The sequence below is a fragment of the Mytilus edulis genome, chromosome 6, assembly GCF_963676685.1.
Source record: "Mytilus edulis chromosome 6, xbMytEdul2.2, whole genome shotgun sequence".
Taxonomy (NCBI): Eukaryota; Metazoa; Mollusca; class Bivalvia; order Mytilida; family Mytilidae; genus Mytilus; species Mytilus edulis.
In genome coordinates this window covers 42,513,441-42,524,759 of record NC_092349.1, presented here as the reverse complement: position 1 = coordinate 42,524,759, position 11,319 = coordinate 42,513,441, and the positions used below count along the sequence as shown (strand labels likewise).

Sequence of the window (11,319 nt, the reverse complement as noted above, 5' to 3'; positions counted from 1 at the left end):
TTATGTTATGTAACACATTCTGATATATAGCAATAACTTAAATATCACATTAATGTCTTTTTTTCAACAATCGCAATAATAATTGCATGCATGCAATAGTTTCTGAATTGACAGTATTTAATTATTCTGGTACCTTGTGCAGATGTTCTTGATACACAGGATAGTTTCTTTTGAATTTTATTCTGCATTTTTTCAACTTTACACAAAATGTCTTCTTCTTTTTTCTTGTACTGAAAAGGAGACGAGCGTGTTACAATGTACATGATGTATGTTTTTCCCATTTGCCAAAAAATGAACCCTAACCCTCCAAATTACAGAAACATTTCTTTTTTTGAGATGACACTTAAAACTATTAATCTTAAACAGTAGATTTTTCAATTATTTCCCCAAAAAGGGAAATGGTTTCCATTAATATTTACAAGACTTAAAGAGCTTACAGGTGCAATCTAAGTCCATGTAGTCTAGATATATGAACACTAAGTGAGATTAAAAGGTGCACTCTGAATCAAATGTATACAAAAGTCACATGTCATTCATGTAGTCCATACACACAAATAAAACTGTCATATGTCATGAATGTTATGTTTATACACAAACTTACATTGTTATCATTACTGTCATTGATGTCCCCTAATGATGATATACTTGATGTTGACTGAGAGAAAACTTGATTTTCTGAAATAAAAAAATATATTTTTTAAATCTAAAATACAGTAAAACTATAGGTTTTTGGAACAAAGTAACATTTCCTCAGAAAAATGCCCCCAAAAAATGGCATTGTTCAAACTAAATTAATTCAGAAATTAAACAATAAATTCTGGAAAATATCTGTGTGAGGGGACATAACTCTAAGTGAATAAAACTGCAAAGCTGGAAATAAAAAGTAAACACAAGGAATATTTATCAGGGGGGTTTTGAAATGGTCCTTTTATTGCCTTTTGGGGAAGAATTCACACCTTAGTTAGATTGCTTGGAAATCATTTTGCTATGATGTTCATTTTCTGAGCTTTCTTATATTGAAATTAAGAGTACAGAAATATTTGCCACTGGACGTTACACAACCAACTATCAATCTTTGAGTATTTTGTTAATTTATTCAATTATCTTTTGTAAATTTTAGTTTTCCCACTATCCAAAAATAAAACATGGAACACAGGCCAATTCGAGCATTATTTTCAAAAGGAACCATTTGGAACAAATGCATTAATTAAACTGTCCATATAAATTATCCCAATATGCTACAGTCTTTTGATTCCAAAAGGATACCTTGATGCAGGTTAACTTCACACTGTTTCATCTGTGTTTCTAAACCTGGCATACATGTTTCCTGTGACTCAGTAATGATCCCAGGAATTTTTTCCCTCACTCTATCTGGACTACATACTCCAACAGGACTGTGTGATATAAGGCTGACACTCCCAAAACCATGGGACTCCTGTGTAATAAGTTTGACTTTTTTCCCATCCAAATGTGGGATAGTATCATCTAGAGGATCATTCCTATCAGCTATTTCTGTTGTAATGCCATCGTCAGATGAGTTAGATTCAATATCTTTGTTTTCTTTCAAGTTTTTTCTTCTATCGACTAGAATCTCTTTCCATTCATCTACCTTGTCACTAAATGGTATTACAGAAAAATTCAATGTATTGCTTGTTGTTAACAATGACTGAGAGACTGAGCTGGCATCAGAAGCATCATCTTCATCCTATAAAAGAATAGATTGTTATTGCTTGAATTTCTGACATCTTGATAATGGATAAAGTATCAATTAAAACAAGAGGCTGTCAGAGTGACAGCAAACCAGATTTTCCTGTATAAAAATGATATTTGCAAAACTGGACACTGACCAGGGCTACAACTCAACAACAATAAAAGCTGAAACTTTGAAAATCAAACGACCTTTATTTAGTCATAGGAAAAAACACATCAAAATTTGAAAAGAGTGGTCAAAGTGTTTTCAAGTTAATGCACAGACACTGTTTGGCAGCTGCCAGCCAAGCCGCTGTACATCACCTGATCAAATAATCTCAATAACCAATACCGGTAATCCTTCAGAAATCTGGTCAATAAATATATTTTCCATTATTACTTTAAAGACCAAAAAACTGTTCGTCTAGTATAAAAAATGGTTAACATGCATATTCGTTGTGGTTTTTTTCTATGGTCGGGTTGTTGTCTTTTTGGCACATTCCCCATTTCCATTCTCAATTTTATTTAATACTAACATGTTCATGTCTGGTTATCCACAAAATACATGACACTGGGCATTAAACACTTATTAACTAGTCCATGAGGAGCATTAAGCTGTGAAGACAAATATTTTGATTAATATCTTCGTTAAAAAATGCCCTTTTTGTATTATCATTTCACACCTTTAAAGCCATTTAAAGGCTTGGCACCCTGCCCTTTTGAAATCGTAGCTGGAACACCCATTACGGTCATGCAATCTAAAAGTCTTAAATCTTACCACATTCTTCAGACTGGCACATTTGATATTCCTCAACACGTTAGTTGCTATAGGTATAATTGGAGAACATATTTCTGCTGAAAAACATATAAACATTGCATGTTTAATAAAAACATTTACTCATTCAAATAAAATGCTTCACTTAGCGCATCCTGATACAACTGCAGAGGTCGAACCCTGCACAGTTGGTAGGGATACTGTCTGAATTTGGATTGTGATCAAATTTTTGACATAATAATTAGGTTTCTGACACAAAATAAATGTGGTCAAAGATCTTACAAATCTATTGTGCAGGGTTTCCGCTGGCGGTCGCCATTTTCGCAATTTGCGAAAAAATAATAATAGTGGCGATAAAAATTCGTCATTTGCGAAAGAATTTGGCGAAAGAAATATATAAACCGATTTATTTTCCTCCATCTTGTTTATTTACTTTTTTTCGAGTTTCTCGGAATTACCCGATCAGACAATACTCGGAATTCACCTTGACCTCATTAAGATTTAGACAGAAAATCAATAATCAGCTGATTGCATTTTATAGCTATCGACAACAAAGGACTAATTAATAAAGGTGTTGATTGAATTGTTTCACAAAAGGATATGGTCAAATGGCTTCCGCTATAAATGTCACATACAGAATTTATTTACATCTTAAAATTTGCGACGCACGTGTTTGAAGCAAACTTTTGACATCTCTCCCTTTAAAGATAGTTTTGAAAAGAAAGCTGTTGTTGTGACAAAAATTGTTCAAAAGCAAGAAAAATCTCCGATTTAAAACTTTAATCCTTTTAACCTTTGACTTTAATAAAGTCGTTTGAGTGACACATGCACGTGTTTCAAGCACAGTTGTACGTCTCAACTTTTTCATTTACGATAGTCAAGAAAAGAAAACTGCCGTTATGAAAAAATCTATCCAAAAGGCTGGGAACAACCCCTCGAATGAGAGTAACCCTTCAATGTAATGACTACACATGAAATGAGGGATCAATTTCATGTGATAAAAGCTTTTGTTTTGTTGTAAAAATTACTTCTTAGTACAAAAGGGCACAACAGGAAAAATATATTTATGTTACTTGGCGAAAAAAATAATAAAGTGGCGAAAAACATATTGTTTTGGCGAAAGAGGTGGCGAAAAAAATAATTGACCCAGGGGAAACCCTGCTATTGTGTAATACTGTGCAATTGAAGATTTCAGCTTGAAACTTTTCAAAAATTTGTGAAAACTTGTGAAAAATTTTGAAAAAAAATATATGAATCCATTAAAAAAATTGTTACCGGTAAACAAAAATCCCCCCCAAACTTATTGAAACCCCCTTTGGAGCAATAATCCCAAAACTCAATCCCAGCCTTTTCTTTGTAGTATGGAACCTTGCAGTACAATTTCAGAGAGATCCATACACAACAAGTCATTGTCTGGAAACTAAAAAATGTTTCTTTTTGGCCCCTAATTCCTACATGTTTGAGGCAATTTACCCAAAACTCACTCCCAGCCTTCCCTTTGTTATATGGAACATTGTGGTACAATTTCAAAGAGATCCATACACTAAGACATAAGTTATTGTCTGGAAACTAGAAACATGCTTGTTTTTGGCCCTTAATTCCTGAACTGTTGGCCCCATAACCCCTAACATGAATCCCAACCTTCTACTTGTGGTATTAAACATTGTGGTACAATTGAAATACTTATATACAAGTTATTATCCTGAAACTAGGAAAATGCTTGTTTTGTGCCCCTTTTGGTCCCCTGATTCCTAAACAGTTGGGACCATCATCCCCAAAATCAATCCCAACCTTCGTTTTGTAGTATTGAACCTTCTGAAAAAATTTCATAAAGATGTATTCACTTACACTAAAGTTATTGTCCGGTAACCAATGTGTCTTCAGACGACGACGCAGACATCATACCATTTATATACAATCCAAAAATTCTTTTGTGGTCGTATAAAAAATTGAATAATCAATCAAAGAAAAAATAAATCAAGTATTGTTTAGTCAATTTTGGCAATTTTCTCTAAAAACTAAAAAATTCCAATTCATCTATTTTATACAAAGCTTAGTGACCTGACCTGACCTTAATTACTAAAAATTCATCCGACCCAGAATATTGCTGATATTAATATTATTTTGTTCCTTCTTAGGTTATATTATAATTTGATAAGTTGGAACGAAATTTACCAACTCATCTTCTTGTTTGGTTGCGAAACAAAGAAAATATAATGTTTCTATCATAAAATATGATTATACAACATACATATACATGTGTCCACTTGATGAAACCTTCATATTGTGAGCCTGTGAGCTGATGTCTTGCAGTATCATTATGCAGAACACCTGATAATCAGTACATACAAGTAACTTGAACATAAAACTATAATGCACAGCTCCTTTTTTTTCGGCTGAGAATATTTAAGGATGCTAAGCACCTGTGTTTGTGTTAAATAACAGGTGTAGCACAACTTACAAAATGTTCCAAGGGAATGTCTTAAACATAGGCAGATTCAGGGGGCCCTGCCCCTCCCCCAATTTTGTGGGGAAAATGTGATTAATTATGTAGGAAATGACTGAAGCCTGACTGGAGGCCCCCTTATAAAAAGTTCTGGATATGCCCATGTTGAACTTGCAATTAAGAGAGACCTGTTTTGCACTACGTTGAACCTGTTGACTGTGGCTCTATGATAAAGAAAAGGTATTAAAATCTCTGTTTTTTGCTAGGAGACTAGCAAAGACCAGAGGCTCCTGACTTGGGACAAACGCAAACATGTTGTGGGGTTAAGTAAGTATCATCAAGATCTTTAAATGATGTACCTAGTAAATTCAATTCTTTTTTTGCATACCGGTAAGAAGCTGACCTTGGAATTATGTTGGAATCTAAATTTAATTAACAATATAGTCTGTATCAATTTTTGTTAGGTACCAATGACCAGAAAACACGATTTGCATGTAAAAAGTAAAAACTGATACAAAATTTGTTGTGTACAAAAATATGACCTTCAAATGAACTATGTGATAAAGTGTTTTATAGTATACCTGGTAGCAATTGTTCATCTTTCAGGTGGCTGTAATCAACAAGAGAAAACTTAAAGTAAGAAAAAAAATGATGATCATTTCATTTATAATTTGAGAAGAAATGACATTAAAAAAATTTCCGGCTTATAATGAAGTATAACATAAATGGATAAAACAAACAACATAAAGATATGGCTAGACATAGAAATCAGTACAGAATCTGCTTTATACCTTTTTGATAGCATGAGACCTTCCTCAGTCTTTGGAGGGCAGGGCCGTAACTACCTATGAGGCAGGGGAGGCAACTGCCTCCCCTGAATTTTCTACACCAATTATTTTTTTTTTGAAGTAATAAAATGATATATTGACAATATGTATACGAAGAACTTGAATTTATATGATAAACAACACAAGTTTACAGTTTTACCATAGTGTTCACAGTGTTATCATGATATGCATGATGTGATATATGTCATTTGCCGGACTTTTGATCGATCATAGTGAAACGTTTCAGTATTAATATTTTTTTGTGTGGCCGTCCGTCATGTTATTCGTTATTAGTATGAGAACACATATTAAACTTTGCTTTCGACAATTTTGATTAAAACTTAACTGTTCACATTTATTTAGGAGCCGTCAATTAAGAAGAGGAAGTAAGTTCTCTTTGTATTCTGAATCTTTTATGATATCGGAAATTCGTTACCGGCTGAATCAACTGTTGGAATAATTTTTTAACGTCTCCCGATCGTACAAGAAACGAAAACAACAATGTCATTATGGTCAATGCCTTAGTAGTTTAACACTCCCATTCGTTGTAGAAGGGACTTTTTATACTAAGTATATACTAGACGTATATAAATATTATCTGGTTGTAGTTATATATACATGTCTGTTCAGCTTTCAACAAAATTGATATTCAAGGTCCTCGATAAAAAGAATATCTTGTGTTCTATGATCTTGCTTTATATGTTTTTTAACTTACCAGTTTGATTTCTAACAAAATAATCTTTAAATACAGATAATAATTGTTTGCATAAAATTGCTTCCAGGATCCAGCAATACTGATGGAAATCGAAGGAAAACGGGTCATTTTTAGCCACTGATTTTATCGAGAGAAAACCAAAAAATCTGCGGTCACGATGTATTTAATTTTAATATTAATAGGCCAAAGTACGACCTTCAGGACGAAACCTTCACTCACTCCGAACAGCAACCTCAGCTTGTTTTTGCATAAAAATTGCTTCAAGTTTCAACAATACTGATGTTTCCTAAAGTAAGGAAATCAAAGGAAAAAGGGTCATTTTTAGCCATTTTACCGAGAGAAAAAAATCGGTGGCCTCCAAACCCCTGCCTCCCCTGAATTCAAACCCTAGTTACGGCCCTGGAGGGGCTTGTTTGTTTAGTCTTATTTTTGTATGTATAGTGTTTTGGAAAATGTCATTTTTATTGTCATCATTTCATCATCAGTTGGCACCCACTGACTGCTCCAGTCATGCTTCAGTGATTCCCTATATAAGCAACCAAATTTTTTCCCAAAAAGGCCCCCCCCCCCCCCCCCCCCCCCCCCTAAATCTGCCTCTGGGTTAAGGTGACTCAGGTATCTTCCTACATCTTGGATTTTGAGGTAGCAATATCTAGATCTTTAATGGAATAAGCAAATTTTGAGAGTAGTAGGTACTTCAAGTGTAAGAATTTTAATATTAATATGGAAAATAACATGTTTTATCATATTTACTTTTCGTGGAAAGACCTTTTGTTTTTCTTCTGATTTTTTTTTTTTTTTTTTTTCTTCTGCCGTCTGAGATACTTTTTTTGTCTTGCAACATATTGAATGGATTTTTGGCCAATGATGTTGTACAGTAATGGGGGTTTCAAAACTCACCCTTTGTGACGGAACACTTATTCTTATAGGAGTTATCTCCCCGCATCCCCTTTTCCCTGTTATCGCTATATCTCTTAAACCATAAAAGATTTTAGCAAACTGTTTTCACCAAATTGTTCGTCTCCTCATAAGAATGATTTGGTTAATTTTGACTTGAGTGATCGGAAAACATCTTATGGGAGTTATTTCCCTTTGAAAATTTAAGATAGGCGATTTGTTGGATAAATTGATATGAAGTCCTTGGTCCATTTGAAGGAAATTGAGGTCAAGGTCATGTAATAAATTTTGAATTTTGCTCGTTATCTTTATTCCAAAGAAACTGTGACAGTAAATAATATGATGTGTTTGCCAAATAACTGTTTACAAAAAGGTGCAACTTCAACATATTTAAGTCGAAGAGTTTTGGTTAACCCTTATAGGAGTTTTCTCCCCTTTTCTATTTGAAATCAGTATTTCTCCACAACCATACATTTGTTAAGTCCTAATGGCTATTGTACTTCTTGTTTTCAGCAATTTCCCTTTCAAAGTATGACCTTCCTTGATTGTAATGTGAACTAAAGAAAAATAATTCAGCAACTTACTGTTGTAAAGAGGGAACCAGTTCTGTTGATGGATCATTAAATGTTGAGTTAGTAACTACTGAATCATTATCTGAATTGTCTACATCCATTTCAAAGCTTTTCATCTGCAAATTAAAGATTGAAATAAATTCAGAAATACAATTTTCACAGCTGTGAATCAACTTTATCTAATTCCAATCATACATTTAAATAACCTAGCTTCATGCAATTTTGGAAATACTTAAATATATAGACCCAATACCTGATATAAGACTACTTATAAATATCAAAATAGGATTTTTGATATTTTTTATAATATTTATTGGTCTATTCACTGATACTTATTTCATGAAATCATAAATGCCACTTTAGGTGAGTGAAGAACTCCAACTTACTTTAAAATACATTCATGTGGCCTGCATAATAAGGTCTTCTTTAATACCCCCATCGCTTAATATTTCAAGACAAATATTTCCGGGCATGGTTTACTTTGTCCATCAAGGTTTTTTTTAGCCAAAATAAGTTTAAATTACAATGGCAGTAACACTGTTAAAAATTAGAATTTATTGAGGTGAAACTAAGCACATTTTTAACGAGCATTTTAAGTTATTAATTAGCATTAATGTAAAAGATATATAACAAGATGTGGAGTGAGTGCCAATGAGACAACTCTAGATCCAAGACAAAATTTGTAAAAGAAAAACTACTATAGGCCAAAATACGGTTTTCAACACAGAGCCTTGGCTCACACAGAACAGCGAGGTGGGACTGTTTCTAAAAATAGATACATTGAAACAAAGTCTCAGTTTTATTTTTACTTTTCATTTATATACAAGATTTCAAAAAAAGAAGAGGTGTGATTGCCAATGAGAAAACTCTCGAAAAGAGACCAAATGACACAGAAATTAACTACTTAATTAATGATTGCATTTATTATATTGTCCTGCCAATTTTGCCTTAATAAACTGTTTTGGCAGAGATGTTATATTATCTATACAAGTGTCAGATACTGTTCTTAAGTGCAGATTCAGTGCATTTAGACCTTATCTGTATCTACATGTGGAGTGCAGATTCAGTACATTGATCTACAAAAAAAATCTTGAATTGGTATTCCTAAACGTAAGATTATACAGACAGAAGAAGTATTACTATTATATTAAACAACAAAATTATTTTCATTTACCTGTATATAATATGGCGTAATGTTTTTCGAAATTTAGGATTTTCTGTGGTTGTTTAGCATTTCAAAGCGGTATAATACTTTAACTTTACTTATTTATCCCTCATTTTTATTAACTTTGTATTTACATTGTATCATAGATCAAATTTATTCCCTTTAGCCTTTTTTGGCATTAAAATTGATATATCTTTTTTAACTCATTGGTGACCTATATTTTTTATTATTGTTTTTAAATTAGCTGTACATGTACATAAACTAAATAATTGTAAAATTTAAGCGATTTCTGTAATTTAGTTCTTTTTTTATTTCGATATTACCTCTATTTCTCCAATTAGTTCAATAGAAAAAAAAGCACAATAACAAAAATGTATGCTTTCTTTCGGAGGCAGATTGTGAGCATGAATGAACGATGACAACATTTTTTATTCCCTATATAATCAACCAAATTTTTCCCACGAAAGGGGGGGGCCGGGCCCCCCCTGGATCCGCCTATGACTTGTCTACATTTGGCATGTTGAACATTTCAATATTAGTATTGATGGCCAAAAACATAGCTTAACAAGTGTATACAACTGTTTCTGAATCAATTAAACTCATAAAGTATTTTTTGGGGGTAAAGTGTTGGGTACCCCCTTAATTGCTATCAAACTGGTCTTCCATTAATAAATTGCTGCATGATCCCCAAGAACAGCCGAGTATAACTTCTGAAGTTCTAGTACTTTTTCCTTCATATTTTAATATTTTACAATTTTATTACTTGTGCTTCGTTTTCCCGAACTTTTTTCCCGTTAAATTAGAACAGCCTAGCTTCCAAGACGTCATAATTATTTGAACTAACAGTCTAGAGTTGGGCGCTCATATTCGCTGTGGACACAATTTCGCCGTTTTTTATGATTTTGAGGTGTAAAAACTTCAAAGAATGGTTAAAATTGAAGAAATATGCCGGTAAATTATATTTTTAATAACAAATTTGATAATTTTAGAAAATGAGACCGCATGCGCAAAGGACCGAAAAACGGACAACGATTTTCAACCAATTTCAAGAATGAAAAAAACGATTTCAAAGAAGTATTTCTTTAGTAATTCTTTGACTGATTGCACTAAATTTCATTTTTTTTTACACCTTTCAAATCAAATGTCTGCTATTCATCTATAATGAAATTTATTTGATACATATTGTTTAAAGCTGCAGTTATTTGGTTTTAAATAGACAATGATAGATGTGTAACAACGGCGAATATGTGTCCCCCGTTGACAAAACATCAGGAAATTTCAAACACCTTTTAATCCAACATTTCAAATGATTTTTCTCAAAGCAAACACATTTTAAAGCTAAGAATATTTTGCATTTGAAGTTATCTTCATATAGAAATATCAGTATACTTCAAAAACATATTAGGACCTGAACATAAACTGAAGAAAACATGGAAAGATATAGCGAAAATGAGCACCCCACTCTAGTAGGGCGTCTGTATTATATATATATTATATATATCTGTAATCTAGGTTCGTCGTGACTGTGGGTTGGTCTTTTCTTGAAAAACAAATTGTTTAAATTATTACACTGATTAAAACATTTTCTAAAAGATATATATAAAACGGTTACTACTGTAGACCAAGGACGTTAGTTATACGTCCTTGTGTAGACCTTAATTTTATATAAATAATGGTTTAACCATTCATTGTTACCAGCGAGCTGATAGGCTGCAACTTTGCGGGATTTATTTAGAAAGGGGGAAAGAAACCAATTGGACGATGCAAGATCCAAAACCCGCTTACAATGACGTCACACGGTAGACCACATGGTAGATTTATACAAATGATTAAGGGCCGGACGTGTATAACTAGGCCTAGTATACGTCCTTGTAATGATATACCAGTTTACTTTACACTACACATATATATACCTGTTGGAAATCGATGCCATTATGGAAAGTCAAACACGTTATCTATTCTTTAAAAGAGGGACGAAAGATACCAAAGGGACAGTCAAACTCATAAATATAAAACAAACTGACAACGCCATGACTAAAAATGAAAAAGACAAACAGAAAAACAATAGTACACATGACACAACATAGAAAACTAAAGAATAAACAACACGAACCCCATTTAAATAATGTTTAATATTAAATTGTTTCTTATGATTCTATCAGTGTCTACAGGCGTTTACCCCCTTTTTTTTTTAGACTTCTTGTGAAATATTTGTCTGTTTTTTTCTTTTTAT

General features: G+C 32.8%; 1 protein-coding gene across 3 annotated transcripts in view; it reads right to left on the bottom strand.

The window, feature by feature from the left end:
* Nucleotides 1–10,884, bottom strand: part of LOC139527686 (uncharacterized) — a 35,431-nt gene extending 24,547 nt beyond the window's left edge. The window contains exons 1-7 of one of the 3 annotated variants that reach the window (XM_071323281.1): nucleotides 10,782–10,884; nucleotides 7,934–8,037; nucleotides 5,492–5,520; nucleotides 2,468–2,544; nucleotides 1,267–1,705; nucleotides 602–675; nucleotides 134–230 (exon numbers count right to left, since the gene is read on the bottom strand). In XM_071323281.1, the coding sequence (XP_071179382.1) occupies nucleotides 134–230; nucleotides 602–675; nucleotides 1,267–1,705; nucleotides 2,468–2,544; nucleotides 5,492–5,520; nucleotides 7,934–8,037 (820 nt within the window). In that variant the 5' untranslated portion in view covers nucleotides 10,782–10,884. Of the gene's footprint in view, nucleotides 1–133; nucleotides 231–601; nucleotides 676–1,266; nucleotides 1,706–2,467; nucleotides 2,545–5,491; nucleotides 5,521–7,933; nucleotides 8,038–10,768 lie in introns of all 3 variants that reach the window. The other 2 variants (XM_071323280.1, XM_071323282.1) reach the window with 2 other exon arrangements.
* Between the last annotated feature and the right edge of the window lie 435 nt (nucleotides 10,885–11,319).